Source organism: Mus caroli, unplaced genomic scaffold (assembly GCF_978045245.1).
Source record: "Mus caroli unplaced genomic scaffold, Mus_caroli_1 scaffold_19, whole genome shotgun sequence".
Taxonomy (NCBI): Eukaryota; Metazoa; Chordata; class Mammalia; order Rodentia; family Muridae; genus Mus; species Mus caroli.
The window spans coordinates 55,194,722-55,221,865 of record NW_028227274.1 but is presented as its reverse complement, the minus strand read 5'-3'; the positions used below and the strand labels follow the sequence as shown (position 1 = coordinate 55,221,865).

The following is a 27,144-nucleotide window of genomic DNA, read 5'->3' as shown; positions in this document are numbered from 1 at the left end:
AGAGGTCAGAGGTACGAGGGTAGTTGTGAACCATCTGACATGGATGCTAGGAACCAAATTCAGGTCCTTCCTCTGCAAAGTCAGTATGCATTTAATCATGGAGCCATCTCTCTCTGTCCCCAGTGAGTAACATTCTTAAGTATATTCTGGGCAATGAAAAGGAAGCTATACTTTATATAAGACCGTAAGTATACGTTCCATTTGAAAATCATCCCGTTCCTCATATGCCGGTTCCGCATATCTCAAATCTATCTAAAAATATTGAAAATGTCAAGTGTCTGTCCTAAACACTCAACATTTCTTTCTTTCTTTCTTTCTTTGTTTTTTTTTTAATTAGGTATTTTCTTATTTTACATTTCAAATGTTATCCCAAAAATCCCCCATACCGTCCACTACCCACCCACTCCCACTTCTTGGCCCTAGTGTTCCCCTGTACTGGGGCATATAAAGTTTGCAAGACCAAGAGGCCTCTCTTCCCAATGATGGCCAACTAGACCATCTTGTGATACATATGCAGCTAGAGTCAAGAGCTCAGGGGTACTGGTTAGTTCATATTGTTGTTCCACCTATAGGGTTGCAGATCCCCCCCAGCTCCTTGGATACTTTCTCTAGCTCCTCCATTGGGGGCCCTGTGATCCATCCAATAGCTGCCTGTGAGCATCCACGTCTGTGTTTGCCAGGTACTGGCATAGCCTCACAAGAGACAGATATATCAGGGTCCTTTCAGCAAAATCTTGCTGAACACTCAACATTTCAAATGACACCTTTGTCATGGGTTGTGACCAGCTGACGTTTTATTGTCTTTTTTTTCTAACGTCTCTCTGATTTCTTCCAATTCACTATTATTGTTCTGTGACTCAGTTTCTATACACTACATGAGGATGGAGGTTTCCGAACACTTTTAGACTTCATGGATGCTGCTGAAGTATTAGATAGCAGTTATAGACACACGATGCTGAGCACGCTCCCTGGACTCTCCAAACTTTCCTTCTAATTAGGATAATTAGAATCTTATTCATTATGAGCAGTCAGAGAAACACGAGTGTGTCCTTACCGTTCCCCTGTGTATCCTGGGCTGCAGTGACACTGGCCTGTGGCAGCGTCACACGTTCCTCCATTGTGACACTGGCATTCTTGGGAACAGTTCTTTCCAAAGCGACCCTCAGGGCAGGGCTGACCACACACTGTGCCCTGAATTCAAAGAGACTCAGAAAATTAGATGGGCTACCAGCCAGCACCAGGGAAGGCAGAGGAAGAAAACAGGGACAGCAGAGAGGGAGGGAGAGATTTGGGGACAAGGCTGTGAGAAAATTAGATGAAGGGCGTTTCAGAACACAAAAAATGTTCACCATCTTTAAATGTAAGAAATCTCAAACTGTCCTATTGACTCAATTGGACTGTATCTCGAGATACATTCAAAGATGTCGGAAGAGTGATCCTAAGAAAATTTCCTATTAAAAACGGAACCTTATATTAAAGTTACATAAAATTATTAATGCAACCTAAGTGACCTATAAACCCTCCTAAGTGTTCTTCTCTGGGCCTTACATGCACATAAGTCAGCAGTGCTCACTGAGCACCCCCTGCATAAGCAGCAACCCCTGGAGCACACAGAACATCTGAATGCTTCCCTGGGTGCTAACCGCTATCACCAGGTTCTTTTCTTAACACGACATCATATTATAATTATGATATGATATTACTATGGCATAAGATTAAAACTTTGTATATTTGAATTAGCAATAACATCGCCCAAGGAAGACTTCTGCAGGGTTAACTGCTATTTCAGAAGAAAAGACATATTGTCAAGCAGGTCCGATAAGGATGTCTGAGGTAAACTTATTTCTTGAGGAGAAAACCCAAACAAGTCAGTAGGATATTTCTCCTTAACCTAGGAGCTATCCTTAGCAAGCACAGCCATGTGTATTCCAATTCTGTGTCTATGAAAGGAAGACATGACCCCAAGATCTCAGTCTATCAATGAAACACTCCACTCTTTTTCTACTTTTTTATGTAATGGGCTTATGGACTCTAATTTACTGGAGTTATAATCAATAGAATATTTATTGGAGTCATAATTAGTGCAAACAACATAACATAGTAGGATTTCCCTAATGTTTTTTCATTATCCTCTCTCTTTCAAAGGGGACAGACTGTGTGTACTCTGAAATTGGAGCCTAGCTGGAACACCAGATGGTTTGCTAAATGTTTATTCTGGATAGCGTAAGGAGTACATTTTTTTTTAAACTACTGGCTACCCACAAAGGCAGTTGGTGAGCTAATTAAGTTCCCTCTGGTGGTTTCTAGCTATCCACAAACAGGAAAGATTCTTCCACAGGCTCTTGGAACCATAAAAGCTTTTGAGAGATGGTTCAGGTTAGGGTTTAACTGAAAGTCATCTGCATGCCAGGCATTGTGCTGAGCACTGAGAGTCAAAAACAACAAAAACAAGTTACCTTTGCCTAGTTTGTTCATGGGTGATGAGAAGAGCAGATATAAAAATAGCTCTAATCCCTCTGCTCTAGTGCATGCCACTGCACTTGATGACATATAATAACATTGCTGAAGGAGCAATGGAACAAGAACCAGTGAACGGTTGACCAAGGTTTGGTATGTGGTGGGGTCTGGTGCAAATATTCATTTTCTCAGGGTCTGACTTGAACGACCCATAATGGTCTCTCGTAATGTCCAGGGATGCTACTGAAAGGTTGGGTTTGAATTAAGCCTACTGTGACCAAGCAGCAGAATTATGATGATGGTGTTATTGGTTGATATACATGTTGTGTGTGCCTGTATGTGTGTGTGTGTGTGTGTGTGTGTGTGTGATAGGAAGGCCAGTTTATCTTTAGAGACATCTAACACAACAATACAATTATGTCGTAAAGGAGAAATTTAAGCTTGGGGTTCAGTTATCCACAGGGGAAAGCATGACTGGAAGCTTCTCTGAAGTAACATCTGTTGCAGCCTAGAGGAAGTGGTTGGGGCAGATTCTGGGGACCACCGAATAGACTCATCTGTCCGCCTTTGAACACATAGTTCCAGGCTGCGGCTACGACTTTCCCCACATCATAACTTCCAGGTATCAAGGAAACACTGCCACCTCAAGATGAGGCAACTTGAAGGCCCTAACAGTGAAATGCCTGCAGCTCCTCCCCCAGAGATCTTGGAGCTCCCTGGACACTGCCAAGGTAGCAAGAGTGTTCCCTTGCCAAGAAGTCAACAAGGGCTAGATTTAGCAGTAGGCTGAATACAGGAGCTGAAAGAAAGATGAAAAGATAATCTGACACTCCATTCCTTACCTAGCTTTAAAAATCAGATTTTGGCCAATTTGTAATGTTCATCATGAGTCTGATCTATTCATTGTATGTATGCCCCAATGGTCTTGATAAAACTCTCCCTTATATCTTAAGGGTCTATATTCTTTGTTTTCAATAAAGAGTAATTTCAGATAACCCCTGCATTTGTCTGTAAAAAAGTATGGCTGAAAGGAAGCCCGGACATTTGGTGACATTGTGACTACAGTCTACCAAGGTTGGAGCAACTAACAGAGTAGTTACAAATCCCTGGGCTCAGGGAAGGTACGATAAAGGTTCCAGGAGAGCAGCAGACGACCGCTAAAGCCGTGGGCCTGAGAGAAGTTTCTGTAGAAGACACAGCTTAGGAAGAGCCCTTCAGTGGGAGAAGCAGGAGAGTCGGCCACTGAAGAAGCAGAGGACAAAAGAAGGCTAAGATAGAGAGGTGGGCGATCACGCGAGACAAAGCTCTGGAGAAATGAAGAGAGAGAACCAAAGAGTCCTAGTGGACCTGCCAGTCAAGAAGTCACTAGAAGCTATGCAAGAAAAGTTCCTGGACAGACATGGTAATAACAGTGTAAGCTGCTCTGGTAAGACACTACTTTCTTCAAGCAGACATGCATAAACCAACTCAGAAGGATGAGAATTAATTCTGTTTCCTGGTTTCACGTGTACAGTCAGTAATGCTTTCACACTGTGTATCCCACATAGCAGTAGGCCTATAGAATCCCTACATAGAGAGAACGCAGTATGCTCAAACTCCAGGGAAGCTTGGCTGAGGGTGGCTTATTCTTACACTCTCTGGAAAGTTCTACAGTCCTGGATCTGCATGGTTTACTTCAGTGTTTCTTCAGATTTATATGACAGCCTAATATTTTCATGTGACACTTATCCTGCTAAGAGGGACATTATCATAGACAGTGGTAATCTATGGATACAATTGGGAAGACAGTTATTAAATGATTTCAGTGTTTATCGGTTATTGTCATTTGTGAGATCAGATAAGTGCTTCTCTTCTCCTTTGGGGGGAAACACACAGTACATGGTCATTATTGCTTCCACGAGGGCTCTTAATACACTCTACAGACAAGCACAGGATGAAGTTACCTCCTGGCTTCTCTGCACTGGGAGATTAGTTTTTAAATGGCCGTGTATTCCCAGTGTGGGAGTCACAGCCACCAGGGCTACTTGCCTTTGTGCAAATGTCTCCACATGATATTCTTATTTGTGTCCTGGAATGTGTGATTATTGGGAGTGGAAGGGACACTTACCATCCAACCAGAAGGGCATGAGCACTCTCCAGTGACATGGTGGCACACGCCTCCATTTTGGCAGGGACACCTCTGCTCGCAATGTGGACCATGTTTGCCAGGAGGACAAAGATCCTCACAGCTGAGGGATTTAAGTGAAACAAAAGATACTATTATTTATCCAGGTACAGGATCCTCAGAGTCACAGACATGATGTCATCCAGAACCCTGAAATATACAACCTTGCCTCCTTCAGTAATTACTAATTTAATCAGAACATTAATCAGAGTGGATGGAAATGTCCTGATGGACCACTGGGTCCTTGGTTTGGTTTGGGCTCCCTCTCTCTCTCTCTCTCTCTCTCTCTCTCTCTCTCTCTCTCTCTCTCTCTGTGTGTGTGTGTGTGTGTAGTCCCATATGTATGTATGTGGAGGCCAGAGGAGGACGTAGGGTGTCCTGTACCAGTTTCCAACCTATTCCCTTGGGGTCTCTCACTGAATTTGCAGTTTACTGACTATAGCTTAGATGGTTTCCAGCAAGCCCCAGGGATCCTCTCTCTGTCTCTTCCCTCCCTTGGTTCCCAGCACCAGAGTTAAAGGCACCAAAGACCACACCTGGCTCTTTATGTGGGTGCTGGAGATCTGAAGGCAGATCCTTAGGCTTGCATTGCATGAACCCCACCATCCATCCAGGGAACTTCCAAGTGGAGGGAAAGCTCCCCTGTTCTAGACCTCCAGGAAGAAGAGTGCCCTTCCCCTGGACGGCTTACAAAGCTGAGCTGGAGCGCAAGCTGCTTTCCTTTGGAAGTTTATCCTAACTTGAAAGACAGCCTAGGTCTAAATGGCCACAAGCTCCCATTGTGTGCTTGGTCATAATCAGTTTTCAGCACCCTCTTCTTTTGAATGAAAAGCCCCCACTCCTTTAGCCCCACTGTGCTTCTAACTTCCCCACTAAACCACTCGAGTTTTGCTCTGATCAAATGCTTCCCAGCTTCCTACAGCCCTGTGTAATGTTGACCTTGATGAAAACCCACAATAGTGATATTAACAATTAAGCCGTTGGAGACACTAATCTATTCTTCTGAAAGCTAGAGTTTTCTAGGCTAGTGCAGTTTTTTGTTTTGTTTTGTTTTTCCTTTAGCTCTACTTTATAGACATTAGCACTGTCAGCAGGACATATTTACCTAATCAGCTACATTTCCACAACTATTAGTTCTGTGATTTACGAGAATAATTTTCTCAGTAAGGGAAGAAGATTTTTCTCTCTTACTTCTTTTTTTTTTTATGACAAATTTTGCATTTTAAAAACTCTGTTAAGAGGAGCAAGCCAAAGAATGCGCTTCCCAAAATAATGTCATGGAGATTAAGGAGCTACTTCAGTGTTCTACAATAATAATAATAATACGTTACTACTAATAATTATTATTTTATTATATACTAATATTATTATTATTATAAACCTGTGCAATACATCCTAGTGGATCCGATATGTGCACTTTTCTGTGCATAATGACATATGTGTGACCATGAACACCAATGACTCCAATGACCTTTCACATTCTTGACTTTCATTCCATGCAAACATTTCAGTCTTCTTTCTTGGGCTCTGGATCCACCCGGATATATCTAGTTAATTACCACAAGGGCAGAGCCACCTGGACCACTATTAGCAATTCCTAGACAGTGATGGAATTGTGGGAGATTTTCAACAGAAATCCACGCCTGCCATGGTAACCTAAACACCCTCATTCACACACCATCTGATGAACATTGAGACTGGTCCCTCCATCTGTGAGGAGCCTGGACCCCGAACCCAGCAATAGCAATTGAGGCAGCAGCGCAAGGCAAGGCACACAGTATTTGCGGTGCGACTCCACAGCGCACCAACTTACAAGGCTCCAGTGTACCCAGGTGAACAACGGCATTCCCCAGTGATGTGGTCACAAATCGCTCCATTCTGACACTGGCATCTTTGGTGACAGTCGTTACCGTACGTGCCCTGTTCACAACGGTCCTCGCAGCGCCATCCCCGGTAGCCTGCAGCGCAGTGGCAAGCACCGGTGATGGGGTTACACAAAGCTCTGTTTTTGCACTGACATCGACTGCTGCAGTGAGGCCCCCAGTGATCACCATCACAAGCTAGGAGGAAAAAAAAAGAGGAGGGTATCGAGTGTGAGCCTGGGTCTAGGCCGTTCTTCACTCTGCTCTCCTTGGTGAGAACAGTTAAGCCTTCTTCATGACATTACCACTGTTCTTTTCTTTTCTTTCTTTAAGATAAAATTTCTCGTCTCCCGGGGTGGCCTCAAGCTATGTAGCAGAGGATGTCCTTGAACTTCTGCCTCCACCCCAGGAGTGCTGAGATTCCAGGTGGGAGCCACCATACCAGATGGGGATTGAACTCACCTTCCCAAAAGCTACACAGCCACTCTGCTACACCCTTAAGTTGAGCATCCAGGCTCCAGCATCAACAGCTGCACTGCACAAAGCTGGTGCTCAGGGCACCTGGCTCCACCCCACTGCTTACGCATTACCATATTCTTTTCCAGCTCCAAGGTTTCGCTCTTCCTGTTCCCTAAACCCAGAGTATGGTGTTTAATGCAGCCATGGTAATGAATGGGCCAGTGAGAGCCGCAAAGGGAGTGGCAGGAAAAAGAGGCTGGGGGTGGGGATGGGTGAAATGCAGATGAGCAGTTTGTACAAATGGACGGCATCTTTTGTGCAAGGGGCTGCAGTTGAAGAATTTTAAGCAAGGAAAGATGGAGCCATCTTTGGTGTGAGAAAAAGGCAGCAAGAGACTGAGAAGGAGAAGCAAAGAGACAGAACAGGAAGAAGAACAACTGCTCAGATTAGAAAGAGCTGCCTGCACCCACCATGTGACAAGGTAAGGAAGCATGGACCAGAAGCCAGGATGTTAGAGATCTGTCTGGCCCTTCTGCAGTCTGGGTTTGCAAATATACAAACAGTGAAATTTTTTGTCACTCGGTAAGCCCAGGGACACCGGAGAGAAAGGTGGAATAAAAGGTGTGGCCTATTTAAAAAGTACATCCAACCTAGAACTGAAAACAGACAACACACCAAAAGATAACAGGCACAGGCAACCATACAAAGCAAATGGGAGATGTAGAAATTGAAGGGTATATTATATGTGCAGGTTTGAATAAGGGTGGCTGTTCAGTAGACATCAGTGAGCATGACACAGCCCCAACCCAACCATCCAGAAACCCAAGAGGGACACAAACACACCTTGCTTGGCACATGTCCCCCAACAGTTTTCATTTATTATTAGATACTATGACTGTCACCAGGGAGCACACACACCAGTGAGAACTCTTAGAGCAAATTGCCTTTCTGAATACCTCTTAAGATCAACAGACCTAGAATAATATTTTTGAAAACAACAGTTCTGAGCACGTGGCGAACAACTCACCCACCAGAAGCCTAGGCTCCATGTTCCAACAGTATAAGCTACCCTGGATTTCATAACAGCAAAAGGTTTAAATGAATAATTCCATTTTTAATCAGCACGGCTTTGGTCTCATTAGTATTTTAATAAACACACTTTAACAGAATTAAAAACAATGAGCGAGAATTATTGAACTTAAAGTAGATGAAGAAAGCAATTACCTACAAGCGCACAATCTTCTTTCGCAAAATAAGATTAGGTGCTAACTCTAAAATGAGATCCAAACCTAGTTATTATTCATATCTGTTCTTTCTTTTGTCGCTCGTAGCTTAGGACACTGAAATTTTAAAACTGTTAAGTTTTAGTCTTAAAAGAAAGCCGCACTCCTTTAAAACTGTACATACATGGTGCTTTATCTTAGGTGGAGATGAGCATCCTGTTTTTAAAGTCTTCTGAAGAAAGGCACGTGGCCCTGTGTCACTTGTCCCGTTTCATAATCATCAGTAGTGAGGGAAAATCTTAATTCAACCCAAGAAAAATCCACCATCCTTTTCAAAAATCCGTTTCTTCTGCTTTAATTCCAAAACACTCTAGTTGGTTCCTATCCTGTTAATGGTCTTATTTCTGGTACACGAGGGTAACATTAACCCTGCTCTATGTTCTGTGGGGTGTGGCACACATATCTCTATGTGGGGGTCAGAGGCTGATGTGGGTATCTTTCTCTATTGCGCTGCCTTAGTTTGTTTTCGTTTTGTGTTTTGATTTGTTGAGACAGGATCTCTCACTGAACCTGAAGCTCAGGGATTGATAGACTGACTGGCCAGTGAGCCCTCAGATCCTCTCTCTCTCTCTAAATGACCTTAGCCTTAGGCATTTACTGCCATATCTATCTTCTTGCATGAGACTGGGGATTTGAACTCAGGCCCTCATGCTTGCACGGCAAGCCCTGAACCATCTCACTGAACCATCTCACTACCGCTTGACCTCATGCTTTAGTGAACTACATATTGCAGCTCAAATACTCATATCAAAGACTCAGTTCTCCAGGACTTGGTATTTTCTCCTTTGCTAGACTCTCTCCAGAGTTTTCATAGCTTTGTCAAGTTGTGGGAGCCTCAGGTTAAATACCCTTCTCCTCTCATGCTCAAATGAAACTGAGCTGACAGGTATAAAAGGCAATTTTATCTTATGAAATTACCTTGATAAGAAACCAAGGTTGTGTTTTAAAATATTTTTAAAACTTATTTTTTCAATATATTTTATTATGTATTTTCCTCAATTACATTTCCAATGCTATCCCAAAAGTCCCCCATACCCTCCCCCCTCTCCCCCATTTCCCTACCCACCCATTCCCATTTTTTTTTTTTTGGCCCTGGTGTTCCCCTGTACTGGGGCATATAAAGTTTGTGTGTCCAATGGGCCTCTCTTTCCAGTGATGGCCGACTAGGCCATCTTCTGCTACATATGCAGCTAGAGTCAAGAGCTCCGGGGTACTGGTTAGTTCATAATGTTGTTCCACCTATAGGGTTGCAGATCCCTTTAGCTCCTTGGGTACTTTCTCTAGCTTCTCCATTGGGAGCCCTGTGATCCATCCACTAGCTGACTGTGAGCATCCACTTCTGTGTTTGCTAGGAATTATTGTAGGGCCTATTTTCCACTGTGACGCTGTAACAAGAGCTGGGCACACGTATGTCACAGAATACAGAATATGTTTTATAAAGCCACGAGGGTGGCAATATGAAGAAGTAGTCGGTACTGAGGAAACAGGACCCATCTCTGCCCTCCATGAGCCTTTCCACATCCCACTTAACATTTTCTCAGAAATGCAGGCAGGCAGGCACTAGCTCTGATTTCCTGGAATTTAACCAAAAAGGCGGGGTGTGGGGGGGAGGGAACCTTAACACATCCCCTTATAGAAATGAGTTTATAATAGAAATTGCTAATGTCACCATAAAAAAAGAGAGAGAGATGCAGGCTTTCAAAGAAATATCATATGCCGACATGGTTAATTTCCTGGCTGTTTCTAAGCACTATGGCATGCTTTGAAGTGACAGCCTCCATGCCTTGGGCTGTATTTTCCTACAAAGCCACTGATACACAGACCCCACAGTGTGAGCCTTGTGTCAACAGGAGCTGAGGATGAGGGCAGAACCTGCAGACACAGAAGTCTGCAGAGGGACGACCATGGGAGAACCACCAGAGCCCAGGAGCCCGGGCGGCATTCAAACACGATTTCCTTCCTAAGTTGTCGTTACCATCTGTGTGTGTCAGCGCTTAAATACTTTCCAGTGAATTGTGCAGTCTACGGTACAAAAGCCAACTTTCTCCTCTGATTCCTGCTACTTCCAGGGTGAGTTGACATTATGGAGACCAGAAGCAGAGATGATCCATATGTTGATGCAGAATTTGACCAGTTATCTTCAGTTCAAGTGCCATGTTTAATCACACAGTGTGGGGGAGGTCTAAACAGAAATACACTGGAATGTGTCCACAGTCTCTATAGACTTGAGATGGAGTAATGCAGAGATTGTGAGGAATAAGTGCTCTCATCCCTGTTTCATAGAGAGCTAAGGTCTGGGTAGCTTGTCTAGAGTTACAGGCCATGGGGCATGGAGTGCAGATCACCCATCTCCAGAACCTATGCCATTTTGCTCTTCCCAAATTATAATGCTATTTATTGCAGCACTCTCTATAATAAAAAATAGAAATAATCTAATTTTCCAGTAACAGGAGACTGTTTTAAAAAAACGGGAATAATTATACTTCAGACCACTGTGCACAATTAAAAATGATATAGAGAATAGTTAATGAACTAGAATCTTGGCAATATCATAATTATAAAAAGTAGATTAAAAACAGTATAAATCATGTGATCCAATTTTAGCAATGAACTAGATGGAACTGCCATTAATTTAAGTTTAGAATGCAAAATATCAGTGGAAGCATTTGGCTGGGTTTAATATCTGGGGGGTGGAGGGCAGGAGAGGCGGAGGGTACATTGGATTCGACAGTAACATGTCAGCAGCAGGTACTCCTAGGGTCTGAGATTATGCTCTTTTTTTTTTTTCCTGTATTCTTTTGGTTTATCAAGGTTGCCTCCGTTTCCCAATACATATGTTCTCGGCAGTAAGAGAAGAGCAAGCAACAACATACTGTGTTTTAAGACGTACTTGGTTTGTTTTACACTTTGCACCACAGCAAGCTTGGTTCCCTTACAGCGTTTAGCACATCAAGGATTAAGGCACTCAAATACAATGTCTAAAAATACCGAATGGTAAGATGTAACATCAGTTTTCAAACCCTAGCTGGAATTTCTGCATGCAAACTACAAGCACCTTTCATGAGGCCATTTTGCCTGTGAAGTTAAAATGGCATTTTTAGGTGCATAGAATGCACAGTTACATTTTACTTAACATGACCCATTATGGTATGACACTGCACTGATAGCCACTATTTAAGAAATTATTTGGGGAAACGTATAAGGAAGAGCATGGGAGGATGCGTGAATCTCGCTCAGAAGAGGAAACAAAACAGTCATCAGAGGTGAAAGGAGGGAGGAAACAGGGTAGGAGAGGGCGTGAAGAGGGGAATAGGGATCAGGTGTGGGGAGAGGGAGTGTGGGGGAGGGGACAGCAATTGATGGGGGCATCTCTGGAAGTAACTGCAGACCTGGGATGGGGAGGTTCTGAGGAGTCTATGGGGGTGACCCTAGCTGAGACTCCTACCAGCTTGGGATATGGTGACTCAAGTGGCCATCTCCTGTAGCTAGGTAGGACTTCCAGTGGAGGGAGGGAGACATCAACCCTCCCACAAAACCTTCAACCCAAAATTTGTCCTACTTATGAGATATACAGGGATAAAGATAGAGCAGGAACTGAGGGAATGACCAGCCACTGACTGGCCCAAACACATCTCACGTAAGATAAGCAATCCCTGATACTACTACTGTGCCTGCAGTCAGGAGCCTAGCATAACTGTATCCCAAGAGGCTTCATCCAGCAGTATATGGAAACAGATGCATAGACCCACAGTCAAACATCAGGTAGCAGTCAGGGAGTCTTCTGGAAGAGTGGGGGATAAAACTGAATGAGCTGGAGGTGACAAGAAGACCACAAGAAGACCTACAGAGTCAACTAACCTGGGCCATGGGGGCTCACAGAAACTGAACCACCAGCCAAAGAGCATGCAGTGACTGGACCTAGGCCCATATATATATATATGTGTAGTAGATATGTAGCTTGGTCTTCATGTGGGTCCCCTAACAATTGGAGTGGAGGTTGTCTCTGACTCAGTTACCTGCCCTTAGATCCCCTTCCTCTAACTGGACTACCTGATTGGGCCTCAGTTGGAGAAGATGCACTTAGGCCTATGGAGACTTGATGTCCCAGGGTGGAGTGGTACCCAAGTTGGGGTTTCTTTTTTTCTGAAGAGAGAGGCAGGGAGAGAGATTTGTAAAGATGGAACTGGGAGGAGAGGAAAGATGGGGGTGGGTGATCAGGATGTAAAGTGAAGAAAGAAAAGAAACATGCTCCTGCATTGAAGATTTATTTATTTTTATTTTATGTCTGTAACTGTTCGCCTGCTTGTATGTATGAGTACTGCATACATACAAGGTCCCAGGCAGGCAAGAGATGGTATCTCCACATCACAGCTCATTGTAATCGAGTAACAAACATGTGTGCCATGGAAATAGAAGAGACCACTGTTTGGGGGAGGAAAGAAATAAATCATTGGAAGAAAAGATATGAAAGGAGTTTTAACAGGTATTAGGCATTAGAGGGGCTTTACAGAGGCATTTTATTAAAACCTTGTGATAACACAATTAGACAGCTAGAATTACTGCAATGTTTTGCTGTGTAACATGGACTCAAACTGAAATCTGCCCAAAATCATTCAGCACTGACCTGCAAGCAAGGGTTCAAAACTCCAAGCCAATGCTTCTAACCTGCAGTCCTCCCTCATGCCACCCAAGCAGAGGGCACCTTTTGTGGAACCGGCCCCGGTGCAGATCCAAAGCTTCTGTAAGTATTCACAATAAGGTCTCAAAGCAAAGACCTCACAGCTGTTTACTTGAGACATAATACTTGGCGTTGCCTAGAATAACAGACCTTGGGATTTAGAGTAGCAGCTTCATCAGTTTGGTTTTTATAAGAACTAGCCCCTCCCCCCATGTGCAGAATCTCTCATGTATTAAAAACGGGGGGAAGGCATTAGTAGTTGTCTTAGAGCAGATAGAGCAGATAGAAGTGCTATACTGAATCTCTTGTCTCCCTGTTGCTAAAAGACAATGAAAGAAGACAATTAGGAGCAAATGGAAATGCCAAATTGAGAGGCTCTTTCTCTCTCTCTCTCTGCAGAAGGAATAAGCATTGTTATTATTATTGTTATTATTGTTATTATTATTATTAAAGCATTGTCTGATCTCAGAATTTCTTGTGCTGGGACGAGGGAGGGCAGGATGAAGCCATTCTGTCTTTAGGTGATGCTTACTATCGCGTTCTTCTTATTACAGAAGTCTTCAATCACTAGCTGGCACACCGAGAGGCTATAACATTTTATATTAGTGTGCCTGAGGCCCTAGCTGGTGCACCTTTACTTATAGCTACGGGACCTTGGGCAAGTCTTCCGATTTTGTTGTGTCTAATTTTCTTTTTACAGAATGCGAATGGGAGAATGTGTTAATAACACAAAAGTTACTTTCTGTTCTATGTGACACGGCACAGATTTTAGGAGCAACTCTTTGGTTCCACAAATTGGAAAACCTGACTCAAGGAATGCTAGAACAGCATCTCCAGTTGTCTGTAAAGCTAGAATACCATACCCTCCATACTAGTTTGATTGTTTGGCAGAAATCATGCACACCGGAATGACCAATTTGATTCTCATAATGTAAATTTTAAATATAAATTATCTAGGAACTCTAAAAGCAAGCCTGAAATATGTACAGGCCTATAAGAAAAAGAAAGTACTGTCTCATGTCTTATTTACAACTGCTAGTTAAAAACTGGGTTTACCACTCCAAAGGAGGAAACTTAGGCCTGGTTCTGTAAAACTTAGCCAAGAGCTCATGGCTGGGGTGGGGGTGGGGGTGTCAAAAGTCATAGGTGGGAGATCTACGACTATTGTTTTGCTCAGTGGTCGTGATGTCAGACTGCTATCCAAACACTCATGTGTTAATCCATAGGTTAATTCTGTCTTCAGTGTCTTACTGAACTGGGTAAAAGCTAATGCAGAGGCTCAAGACTGATGGGATACCTGTCTCTAAGTGAAACATCTTTTTATTTCCACAAAGGCTCACAAGAGGGGCTTCTTAATTATGGTTTTCATTGCTGTGCACAGACACCATGACCAAGAATAGTCTTATAAGGACATTTAACTGGGGCTGTCTTACAGGTTCAGAGGTTCAGTCCAGTATCATCAAGGCAGGAACATGGCAGCGTCCAGGCAGGCATGGTACAGGAGGAGCTGAGAGTTCTACATCTTCATCTGAAGGTTGTAGCACAATACTCACTTCCAGGCAGCTAGGATGAGGGTCTTAAAGCCCACACCCATAGTGACACACCTATTCCAACAAGGCCACACCTACTTCAACAGGGCCACACTCCTAATAGTGCCACTCCCTGGGCCAAGCATATACAAACTATCACAAGAGAGTAGAGATGTGATGCCTCTGGGTGATTTGGGTGGCACCCTCTCAGAGGTGAATGGGGGGAGGAGAATTGAGGGAAGAACTTTTTGGGGGAGGTACAGAAGGGGGAGCAGCATTTGGGATTTTAATTAATTAATTAATTAATTAAAAAAAGAGTGTAAAAGCCAAAGGAAGGAAGATATGCAACAAAAAGATGTTTTTCAGGATATGGCATACTTGATGCATCCATGGGGAATGCACTATAGCTGTGGTTACCTACACAACACCTAGCTTGTACACATACCATAGATACATCGTGTCCTTGGACACTAGTGATTGGGCAAGGGTACATTTTCTTCAATGGTGCAGTCAGCCACTGATAAATTCCTCATTCTTCAATGGCTCCTCCTACATACCCCTACAGGCAATTCTAGTTAAGCAAAGTGACTCACACGGAAAGAAGACGTGTAAGGTGGAGGACTGTTAAGAAGAGGGGTTTCAGCCGGGTGTAGTGGTGCACATCTTTAATCCCAGCACTCGGGAGGTAGAGGCAGGCGGATTTCTGAGTTCAAGGCCAGCCTGGTCTACAAAGTGAGTTCCATCCAGGACAGCCAGGGCTATACAGAGAAACCCTGTATCGAAAAACCAAAAAAAAAAAAAAAAAAAAAACAACCAAAAAACAAAACAAAACAAAAAAAAAAACAAAAAACAAAAGAAGAAGAAGAAGAAGAAGAAGAAGAAGAAGAAGAAGAAGAAGAAGAAGAAGAAGAAGAAGAAGAAGAAAGAGGAGGAGGAGGAGGAAGAGGAAGAGGAGAAAGAGGAGGAGGAGGAAGAGGAGAAAGAGGAGGAGGAGGAGGAGGAGGAGGAGGAGGAGAAGAAGAAGAAGAAGAAGAAGAAGAAGAAGAAGAAGAAGAAGAAGAAGAAGAAGAAGAAGAAGAAGAAGAAGAAGAAGAAGAAGAAGAAGAAGGGTTTCAGTGTGAAAGAGATGAGGATGAGAGGAATCAATGGGGGCAGAGTGACCTCGACTCATTAAATACATGTATGAAACTGACAAAGAAGGAAAAGTGAAAATAACTCGCCCCCCCACGTTTAGACACTTCTTAGTTGGTTATTGGGTGTCTACCAGTGTAGGATTGTACATGGGTGTCATAAATATAAGACACAGAAAAATTCCATAGTAATCTCCATCCCAGCATAAAGAAATAGGCCAAATAAATAAAATCTAGACAATCTCATCAAATCAATGGGTATTAGACAATCCCACCAACGTGGCTTACCTTATTTATCTAAGACTGCAGAAGAGACTTTGAATGACTTTGTGAACTAAAATGGCCTTTTCTTGGGACGTTGGTTGGGAATTATACTCTGACAGAAGTGTTCGCTTCTGTGCGTTTGTGCTACATCTGACAACCCTAAATGAACTGCACCAATCTGAATTTCTGTGTGTGCATGTGCACATGAGTGTAGAGGTCAGAGAATAACTATAAGTGTTGTCTCTCAGGTGCCATGTTGTTGTTATCATCATCATCATCATCAAGGTTTCTTATTGGTCTGGAATGTATTGAGAGGGCTAGCTGGCTACTCAGTGAATTCTGGGGTCTAGCTCTCTCCACCTCCCCAGGACTGGGATTACAGCCACACACCTTCATACTTGTCTCCCTTCATGTGGATCCTGGACACCAAATCCAATTCTTCATCATGGCAAGGTGAACACTTTACCACCTGGCATATCTCTTCAGCACTGGTCCAGAATTATTTTTTAAATATGATCTTAATACCTCTGGGATCTAAATCAAATTGCGGGATTGCAGGGGTTACCAGCCCAGGAGACATTTTTCTACCACACACTTATGGTGTGGAGGAGGGAGCAGGCAGATGTGACTACCACATACTGACACTTAGTGCTTCCACTCTCCATGCTGAAAGATGCCAGTCTGTACTTCATAACCAGACACACCAGGATCGCTGCTTGAAGCAAGGAGGCTCTGAGGACCCTTAGCTCAGAAATGTCAAGTACCTATTAAAACACAGATCGGTGCCGCAACTTAAGTGGGATCTGCATGAGGACTGGCTGAGGATGCTTTACAGGTGAGAAAATGTGTTGCCAATCGAGAAGTTACCACGGAAGGAAACTCACCTCTATCCCCATCTAACGCAGGGGCAAAGCACAAATGAGTCACTTTCAAGGCACAATAATTTCCCCCTGCCTCAGAGGACAGAAAAAAAACTCAACATGGCTCTTGCTGAAACAGGCACCCCTTCTTCTTAAGCCTCCTGCATTTGGGCTTTCATCTCCCTGTGATTCTGTCCTGTGGGCTTCAGGCTAACACAACTGCGCTAGCTGTGTCATTCCCTTTGTTAATGGAGAAGAAAAGATCGTCATTCAAAACAGCAAGTGGCTTTAAAAGTAAAACAACTTTGTAAAGCGTCTCCATCCATGAAAATGTATTTTCTGGGTCCCCTGAAAGTATCAAACCCTGTGCCCTTCACACGTCAAAAAAACCTCACTCTCCAAGCACTGACAGAATGCCAGCCATCAGCGTGGACAGTGCCTCTCAGATTAATCTTCCTCACTGGCTGAGAAAGAATCTTCATGGCTCTTAAAGATGTTTGCTAAAGGTTAGGCTGCAATTTTTTCACCTTCATTGTACGATTGTCTCATTTCACAAGCCAGAAAGAAAGGGCATGAGATGTTTATACTTTAATGCATATAAATACAAATGTTAGTATGTCGGTGTGCAAACATTTTGATGATGATATCCACATGGCAGGAAAACCTCAAGAATATAAAGGGTGGTGTGTGTGTGTGTGTGTGTGTGTGTGTGTGTGTGTGTGTGTAAAAACTTGGAGAGGAGAATTGCATGGATTCCCTGAAGTCGAGAGAATAAAAGCTATAGGAGCCATTACAGGATAGCAAGTGCTATAAACTCAGGCCATTTATTTATTTATTATTTATTAATTATCTATTTTTGTTCATGTACTCCCTATTAAGATGTTGTTAGCCGTTGTTCTGTGACTACCAAGTTCTAGTTATTGATCACAGGCTACTTACTCCTAAGACAGAAGCCTATAGCTAAAAATCATTATGTAGTAGAGCAGGCTAGACCACCTCAGGAGCACAGGACACTGAAGAGAAAACCTGCTTCCCTTCCACTTCCTTTCATGGCATCTTTGGTCAAAAGAGAGAAAGGAAGGGCAGAGAGGGCTATCCAGAAGAGGTGAGGCTTGAGGTGAGATTGAAAGATTAAGTTTGCAGATCCGCCATTGTGAAAATAGACATTAGAGGCTAAGCCATGGGGGCCTTATATGGTTTGTCTAAAACCCCACAGTAGGGAAACTAAGCCAAGACTCCCCATGCTGGCTGAACGGCTTAAACGTTTTAATATGGTTTTCTCAAGCAAAGGTTTCCTGACTACAGGAGAGATTATGAGTCCATTAAAATGTAGCTTTCTTTGACGTTGCCTTCATTAGCTTAATATGGCGGTAATGGATAGGGAGACCATCAAGTTTTTCCAGGATCTTAAGCTAAAACTATTTGCTCATCAGCCAGGAGCTATTTTCCTATAACGTCTATGACATAACCTACTGGAATAGCCTCTCAAGTAAGATAAATATTTTCATTTTCTTATCGCCTACCTTCATTAGTTTCACACATGTTAAATGTCCCTATTTTGTTCCATGCAAACTCACAAATGTTCAGACTCTGAAAGCAACTAGGTTTTCCACAAATCAAAAGAACTTTTTTTTTCTATCATAAAGAAAGAAGTGATGGTGTTCTCTTTAATAATGTATTTACTCCTTTTACATCCTACTCGAAGCCCCCTCCCTCCTCTCCTCCCAGTCCCACCCCCACAAGCCCTTTCCCCCATTACTGCCCTTCTGCTCATAGAAGGTGAAGCCCCACCCCCCACTCCATACCACTTGGCCCTTGGATATTGAGTTGCAACATAACTAGGTGCATCCACTCCCACTGAGGCCCAATCAGGCAGTCTGGCTAGGGGGAGGGGATTCAGCAGGAAGGAGATGGCAGGCAACAGAGTCAGAGACAGCCCCTGCTCCATTTGCTAGGGGACCCACATGAAAACCAAACTGCACATCTGCTACAAATGTGTAGGGGATCTAGTCCAGGCCCTGCATGATCTTTGGTTGGTGGTTCAAGGGTTTCTTTTCTTTTTGAATATTTAAACAAGAAGTATTTGCCACAATCACAAACAAAACATTGGCTTTGGTTAGGACATCAACTGTGTTGTAAAATAATCTATAACCCCTTATTTCAGTCAACTTACAATACGTGTGTGAATACATGTGGATCTACCTGAATCCGCAGATACCTAGACAATAGGAGGAGACTACAAGCGAAGCTATAGGGCTATCTGGCCTATGCCATTACTTCTCTCAAAGCTGAGCAGGCTTTGAGTAATGAGGTTATATTGCTGTGGTCAGAGAGTGCTTCTTATATAGTTAAATGAAGGAAATTACAAAATTTGGTGAGCTAATACCTCTGCTCCCTATCTGAATATTAAAGAAAAAAAAAGAAAGAAATATGGGGCTGAGTTATTCCCTGCTATTTATTTGATAAAAGGAGAGTCTAAAAAGGTTAATGAAATCCTATTCATTGCTATGTGCTTTGGAATAATTTGTAGTCTGAATTTCTTTGCCTAATTTCTTGCTATTTATGCTCCATTTGGGCACATATTAGCAGCTAAGTTCTATCACCTCATAGAATCTTCCCCGTGAGGAAGAATATGTAAAAATTTCAGAGGGTGAACTAGCAGCCATTCTGTCTTCACACTAAGGCTGACTGAACCAGTTTTCTCAGTCAAAGGCCAGAGTGACGTCAAAAGTCAGAGTGACGTCACTCTGAAGTCACCTCTCCACACCAGGAATTCCTGGCGCTGACAGCGAATCAAGGTGTAATTGTCTCTCTCTGGAGAAGAAAGCACTCCCTGGTACACACGTCTGATATACCTTGTGCAGTGTTATTTCAGCTATCAGTATACAAGAGAGATCCTTTGCTACAACCACGGTGAATCCCCAAACTACTGGAGCCTACATTCTCTATGGCAGCAGAATGAAGGACTCCAGGCCATGCTTTATCTCTGGCAGGCCTTTGGCCATTTCTCTCTTGACTCCTGAAGGTGCCTTGTTTGTTCACAGCCTTGGGTTCTTCTACTAAGTTGAAAGCACCGTGAGAGACACAGAGTGCTGCCTCTAATCCCTCAGGTTTATATCCACTATTGCCCCCAGCTCATTTATGTCTTCATCCCCCACCCCATCCACAAAAACTTAATGAACATTACAGCATGCCCAGAACGGACAAAAACTTGTACTTTTGTTTTCCTAAGCATGCGCGTGCATGTACGTGTGTGTACGTGTGTGTGTGTGTGTGTGTGTGTGTGTGTGTATACACGTTTTAGTGGGCTTACATCCTAGAGGGAAACACGTATCAAAGAGCTACAAACAAATAAACATGGCAGATGTTGTCAGGGAGCACCATTTTTTCAAGGTTGTAAAGAGAACTTGGGGGCTGGAGAGATGGCTTGGAGGTTAAGAGCGCTGGCTGCTCTTCCAAAGGTCCTGAGTTCAAATCCCAGCAACCACATGGTGGCTCACAACTATCGGTAATGGGATTTGATGCCCTCTTCTGGTATGGAAGTGTGCATGCATATAGAGCACTCATATACGTAAAATATATACATCTTTTTTAAAAAAAGAAATGAAAAGAGAATGGGACAATAATAAGAGACGCTCTTTGAATATGGAGGTCAGCCATGAGAGGCTCTGATGAGTTTCCCAGACAGAGGCAGAGAGTACACCAGTGTGCTCTGGAACTGGGAGGAAACTGGGAGACCTTGGAAGGCTTCTATGGATGAGAAGTTGCGGAATAGGACAGATCATGCAGAGTGTGGGGATGGTAGGAGCCTGCTCAGAAGCACATTTTTATAAGGTCACTGTGCTCTCAAGACAGAGAATTGATTCTTAATAAGCCCGAGGGGGAAATGAGGAAGTCAGCAAACATACCACTGCAGTCACCCGTGAGGAGGGTATGGCGCCTCGGATGGGGATGAGCGGCTGCAGAAATAGAGAGCAAACGTTCGATTGGAGTGCTAAGCCAGCCGATTTGCTGGTAAATAGATATTGCACAAAGTTTGCAAACAAATGAATATATTATATGGAGCTGAATTAAACAGCATGCCAGCCCAGGCTTGTCTTCCAGCCACTGCCTATGAACTCTGTTAGCACAGGTAACGCAAGCATCTGTAGTGGTCTTACTGTGTCCCAAATAGGACAAACCAGATGTGTGTGCATCTTGTATAGATGACCTTTCCCAGAGGTTGGAAATAGTGCAAAACAAACAAGGCAACAAACTAAATAGATAAATAAATAAATACCACGCTAGGGATTCTGTATTGGGAACGTGCTGGCAAGCCATATGGAGAAGAGAGTCTTGCTAAGGAAGGGCCATGACCTACAGAACAAGATGAGCTGTCTGAAAGGACTCTTCTGCCTGTTGATGGTCCTCAGACTAAGTGTGTGTAAAAGTGGTGTCTGCCATGAATGTATTGCATGCATGCATCCTTGACTTGCCGTTATGATGATGCGGGACACAGTGCTGAAGACTACGCATATTTTCATTGATTAATACTCACCTGGTTATGGAGTAGCTAGGTAATCTTATTCTTAGTTTAGACATTAAGGAAGTAACCCCCCAGAACACAGAGGAAGGATAAGACCCAGGACTGGGAGAGTTCGGGTAGGGATTCTCAGTCCAGGTAGAGGCTCCTTTAAAAGGACAGAATTAGCAGTTTCTGTGTGTGACTCAGATGGTCCATCCTCAAGCTGCCTTCAGGTGTATCTGGCCGACTATTCTTCTCTTCTCACTTCTCATTAACACCCCCCCACATTGACCCCCACCTAATGATCTCATACTCTGTCTGCTCCATCAAACTGATTGCCAAAGTGATTCTGACAGGGCTGAAGGACACGTTAACTGCTGGCTGTGGGGACTGGGCTCACAGGGCCTCCTCTCCTCAGACAGCATCGATCCCACTATTGTGTCTGGGTAATGGATCTATACCACAGACTTTGCTAGAGAGCATGTCAGCTTTGTGTGCCTTACAACGTCTGGCTTGTAATATCTTTCAGACAAATGCCTCCATTCGAATACCCTGCAGGCAGCTTCTTACTGCTCCCTGCTGCACAGCACGCCTGCCTAATTCAAAAGGTCCTTACTGTTCCTTTGCACTGCACCTGGAAATGCTGGAGTCAGCCTTGCCTCTGAGGCAATATTTTCACTATTTACAAACACCAGAAATGCCATTAGTGACTAAATAAAACCCCTTATGGGTTTTTCTGAACCAAAATTAATTTCCAATGTTGTCGTTGTTCGGTTTTAATCTAAAATATAAGGAGCTTGAGGGATAAGCTTTTGTATCTATTTGCTGGCTATTGGCTTATTTGGGATTTTCAGTTGTACCTCATGAACAATGGAGAAATAATAACATATTAGTTGTACCTGAATCCTCCCCTCCAGAAGTTATCACCCAGTGGGAGGAGCAGAGGAACAGAGGACGGATGCTTAGACAGATAAGATTGATGAGGAAAGGAAAAGGAGCGGGAAGGCGGAGGCAGGTAAAGTGGATTCGTGTCATTCAGTCATCGAGACAGGGATGCACATTCGGATGCCAAGAAATGAGAAATACATGTGGGATTTTTCAAAAAAAAACATTTGAATCAAGTTTTAAAAGAAGCAATATTGTATTACAGAGCAATTGTGATAAAAACTGCATGGTACTGCTATAGCGACAGACAAGTAGACCAATGGAACAGAATTGAAGACCCAGATATGAACCCACACACCTATGGTCACTTGATCTTTGACAAGGGAGCTAAAACCATCCAGTGGAAAAAAGAAAGCATTTTCAACAAATGGTGCTGGCACAACTGGCAGTTATCATGTAGAAGAATGCGAATTGATCCATTCCTATCTCCTTGTACTAAGGTCAAATCTAAGTGGATTAAGGAACTCCACATAAAACCAGAGACACTGAAACTTATAGAGGAGAAAGTAGGGAAAAGCCTTGAAGATATGGGTACAGGGGGAAAATTCCTGAATAAAACAGCAACGGCTTGTGCTGTAAGATCGAGAATTGATAAATGGGACCTCATAAAGTTGCAAAGCTTCTGCAAGGCAAAAGACACCGTCAATAAGACAAAAAGACCACCAACAGATTGGGAAAGGATCTTTACCTATCCCAAATCGGATAGGGGACTAATATCCAATATATATAAAGAACTCAAGAAGGTGGACTCCAGAAAATCAAATAACCCCATTAAAAAATGGGGCTCAGAGCTGAACAAAGAATTCTCACCTGAGGAATACCGAATAGCAGAGAAGCACCTGAAAAAATGTTCAACATCCTTAATCATCAGGAAAATGCAAATCAAAACAACCCTGAGATTTCACTTCACTCCAGTCAGAATGGCTAAGATCAAAAATTCAGGTGACAGCAGATCCTGGCGAGGATGTGGAGAAAGAGGAACACTCCTCCATTGTTGGTGGGATTGCAAGCTTGTACAACCACCCTGGAAATCAGTCTGGCGGTTCCTCAGAAAATTGGACATAGTACTACCGGAGGATCCAGCAATACCTCTCCTGGGCATATATCCAGAAGATGTTCCAACCGATAAGAAGGACACATGCTCCACTATGTTCATAGCAACCTTATTTTTAATAGCCAGAAGCTGGAAAGAACCCAGATGCCCCTTAACAGAGGAATGGATACGGAAAATTTGGTACATTTACACAATGGAGTACTACTCAGCTATTAAAAAGAATGAATTTATGAAATTCCTAGGCAAATGGATGGACCTGGAGGGCATCATCCTGAGTGAGGTAACCCAATCACAAAGGAACTCATACAATATGTACTCACTGATAAGTGGATATTAGCCCAGAAACTTAGGATACCCAAGATATAAGATACAATTTGCTAAACGCATGAAACTCAAGAAGAATGAAGAGGAAAGTGTGGACACTTTGCCCCTTCTTAGAATTGGGAACAAAACACCCATGGAAGGAGTTACAGAGACAAAGTTTCGAGCTGTGATGAAAGGATGGACCATTTAGAGACTGCCTTATCCAGGGATCCATCCCATAATCAGCTTCCAAAGGCTGATACCATTGCATACACTAACAAGATTTTGCTGAAAGGATCCAGATATAGCTGTCTCTTGTGAGACTATGCCGGGGCCTAGCAAACACAGAAGTGGATGCTCACAGTCAGCTAGTGGATGGATCACAGGGCCCCCAATGGAGGAGCTAGAGAAAGTACCCAAGGAGCTAAAGGGATCTGCAACCCTATAGGTAGAACAACATTATGAACTAACCAGTACCCCAGAGCTCTTGACTCTAGCTGCAAATGTATCAAAAGATGGCCTAATCGGCCATCACTGGAAAGAGAGGCCGATTTGGACTTGCAAACTTTATATGCCCCAGTACAGGGGAACACCAGGACCAAAAAGTGGGAGTGGGTGGGTAGGGGAGTGGGAGGGAGGGTATGGGGGACTTTTGGGATAGCATTGGAAATGTCAATGAGGAAAATACCTAATAAAAAAAAGAATGCAACTCAATCGAGGGTCTGTGCAAGCAGCATCACATGCCAGTGTAGCTCAAGCAATTAATAGAGAGCAGCAGAATCTCTCCATTGCATCCTACCAGAAAGGAGCATTGTTGCAGAGGTTTCTGCATCATAGTTTTCTTGAATTGTACCTGTTACCAAAAGAAGAGTTCATTCTCTTTGAAGATCATGTTATGGTCGTTAATATATATATATATATTGAAAAGAGGAATACTGCTAAAGAAAACAAGCTGACCTGTAAGAGACTAAGAGAAAGGGACCCCTTGCTGTTGTTCAACTGAGTTTGGGGGTCTTCGTAACATTAACTTTGTCTACTAAAATCCATCCGAACCTGCAGATCTTTTCATTGTCATTTTGAAAATCGAAGGAAACATCAGAGCAGAAAGGAGTAATACAAAGAGACAAGGCAATCTTCTGCAGCTACCACACATTTCTTCCCACTGCTCATAAACATATCCTTGAACAGTTCAGAGAGCTAAATGGGGACAAGAGAATTTGTGAATATGTCGAGCAACGGGCTGAAATGAATCACATCAAGATCAGGGCTACCCTGGCAGGACCATTGCTTGCCCTAACTTTATTCTAAAAAGATCCCTCCTTGCTCACATTTCAAATCCATTCCGATTGATTTAGAGTGCAAGATCTTCTAAAAAAAAAAAAAAAAAAGAAGCAATATGTCAGAGTCATATCCATTATTATTTTATTTTAGGCATGGAGTGCTAGTATTTAGGGACCAAACTGTAGTATTTAGGGGACACCCAGCAGAGCTGTAACTAACTTTGGAAAAGCATAGAATAAGTAACAGTGGATGCAACCCTCTCCTTAGTTGGAGAAGATATCAGGGGAATATTCTCATTTGTGAAATGGGGCTCCATCCAATCAGGAGGGAACACAGAATCATTTCGTTGCTGCAGAGGAATTCAAGTGTGAAGAAGAAGAAATACGGTATCTGTGTAAGCCAAGGGGTCACCAATGTATCGCATCCCCATTTAAAATGTATGCCTTGACGCCTACACACACACATACACACACACAGTGCATGTGTGAGTCCTTTAACCACTTTTCCTTTGTCCTCCGGCTGAACGTTAAGCATTTTCAGTAGAGGGCACTGGCGAGACACTGTAGAGAGGAAGAGGGTTTTTGGCTCTTGTCCCAGGGTGTTAGCTCAGCTGACCCAACTCTGGGGCTTCTCTGGCACCTGCTGCTCGTTTGGAGTCAACGGGGCTTCAGCAGCAGTAAGCTCTTATGGCTCTTACAGCTTCCCTGGCCTCCAGAGCCTGCAGAACATTGACTAACAACAGCCAGTGGTTACAAAAGGAAGCTAGACAACTTCCTTTTGTAAGGGAATGGTGGAAAGACACTGCTCAATGCACAAGTTTCTTGAGTAACCTGTAGGGCAGATTTCTAGAGAGTTCTGTCAGAACAGTACCACCATCATTTTCCATCTTATGCTTTGTGTGGTATGGCTGAGCTGATGCTACAAGGACTAGAGCACACAGACCTAGGACTTCCGTGGACTTTTTTTTTTCTCAGTCTGAGGGGTAGTAGCTGTTATCTAATGTGCCTTTTCTATATTCTTTACAGATCAGCTTGCCTATGGTCATCCTTCATCATCCCTGTCACCTGTTATATTCATTAATTCTCTTTACATTTTTGATTCAATGTTCCCTTTTCAGCTTACTCTAGGCCCCAAGTGTAAGGAGCATTCCCAGCATCCAGATCAAGGCCTAAGGAAGGAAGAACACGAGATACATCCGGAGTAATTTATCGTACCAGAAAAGTAAGGAGATGCTCAGAGATCAATATGGACGGGCCACATCTAAGAGATAAATCTGGCTACACTATCAGTACCGAAATAAAGTAACGATGTAAGTGCTCCCTCATGGATCTTAGTGTTGCCCTTAACCTGAGGGGGAGGCTAGGATTAGGGACCTGATTCCTAGGCAATGCAGGGGACAAAAAAATAATGCCTTTGTGGAGAAACCAAGAACCCACGTGACTGATGGCATCCTAAGTGGTGTGCTGTGAATTCCTGATGGTGTGAGAGGAGGATATTGACAAGACACATAGACTGAGGACCAGCTACTCTTTGGGATTCTGCTGTCCTCCTCCTCTGGGTGAACAAGGAAGAACCAAGAACTCTGCAGATGGAAGAGGATGGGGAAACATGTCTACAACTTGCATTGTGGCCCAAGGACATCCAGAGCAGAAAGGGAACTGTCACATGCTGCTGTCTTTGTTATTTTGATTAAGACACGTGGGAAATGCCGAGACCGGCAAAGAGACAAATGGGATTCCTTTAATATCAATGTGCTAATGTTAGTTTCTCATTCCTGCCGAACCTGTATTTAAGAGGTTAGCGATAGAGGATTCTGAGATGGCACAGTGAGAAGTCTATGGAACATCTTTGCAACTTTCCTTTAAATCTCAAACTGTTCCAGAAGCAATGGCGCACCAAAAATATCTACGATGGTCTCTGCCCTCTGGTTGCACCTTAACTGGTACAAAAAGTCAGCTCACTCATCCAAGCAATCATGGGGTATGGATCCAACACAGCATTGCACTTAAACACAGCAATAGCCAGAGTCAAGGGGAACGGAAAACTCTGGAAATTTTTTTTTTTAAAGATTTATTTATTTATTGTATGTAAGTACACTGTAGCTGTCTTCAGACACTCCAGAAGAGGGCGCCAGATCTCGTTACGGATGGTTGTGAGCCACCATGTGGTTGCTGGGATTTGAACTCTGGACCTTCAGAAGAGCAGTCGGGTGCTCTTACCCACTGAGCCATCTCTTCAGCCCCTGGAAATTTTTTTGAACTCTGGGACACACACACACACACACACACACACACACACACACACATTCTGCTTCCAGATCTATCTGTTTTCAGGACTAGACAAATATCCTGAGATGAAACTCAGGTTGGAG

At 43.3% G+C, this 27,144-nt stretch overlaps 1 protein-coding gene across 1 annotated transcript in view; it reads right to left on the bottom strand.

The window, feature by feature from the left end:
- Window positions 1-27,144, bottom strand: part of Megf10 (multiple EGF like domains 10) — a 156,988-nt gene that overhangs the window by 49,352 nt on the left and 80,492 nt on the right. Inside the window, exons 6-8 of the mRNA XM_021150436.2 lie at window positions 6,435-6,681; window positions 4,565-4,685; window positions 1,055-1,191 (exon numbers count right to left, since the gene is read on the bottom strand). Of these exons, the coding sequence (XP_021006095.1) occupies window positions 1,055-1,191; window positions 4,565-4,685; window positions 6,435-6,681 (505 nt within the window). The remainder of the gene's footprint in view (window positions 1-1,054; window positions 1,192-4,564; window positions 4,686-6,434; window positions 6,682-27,144) is intronic.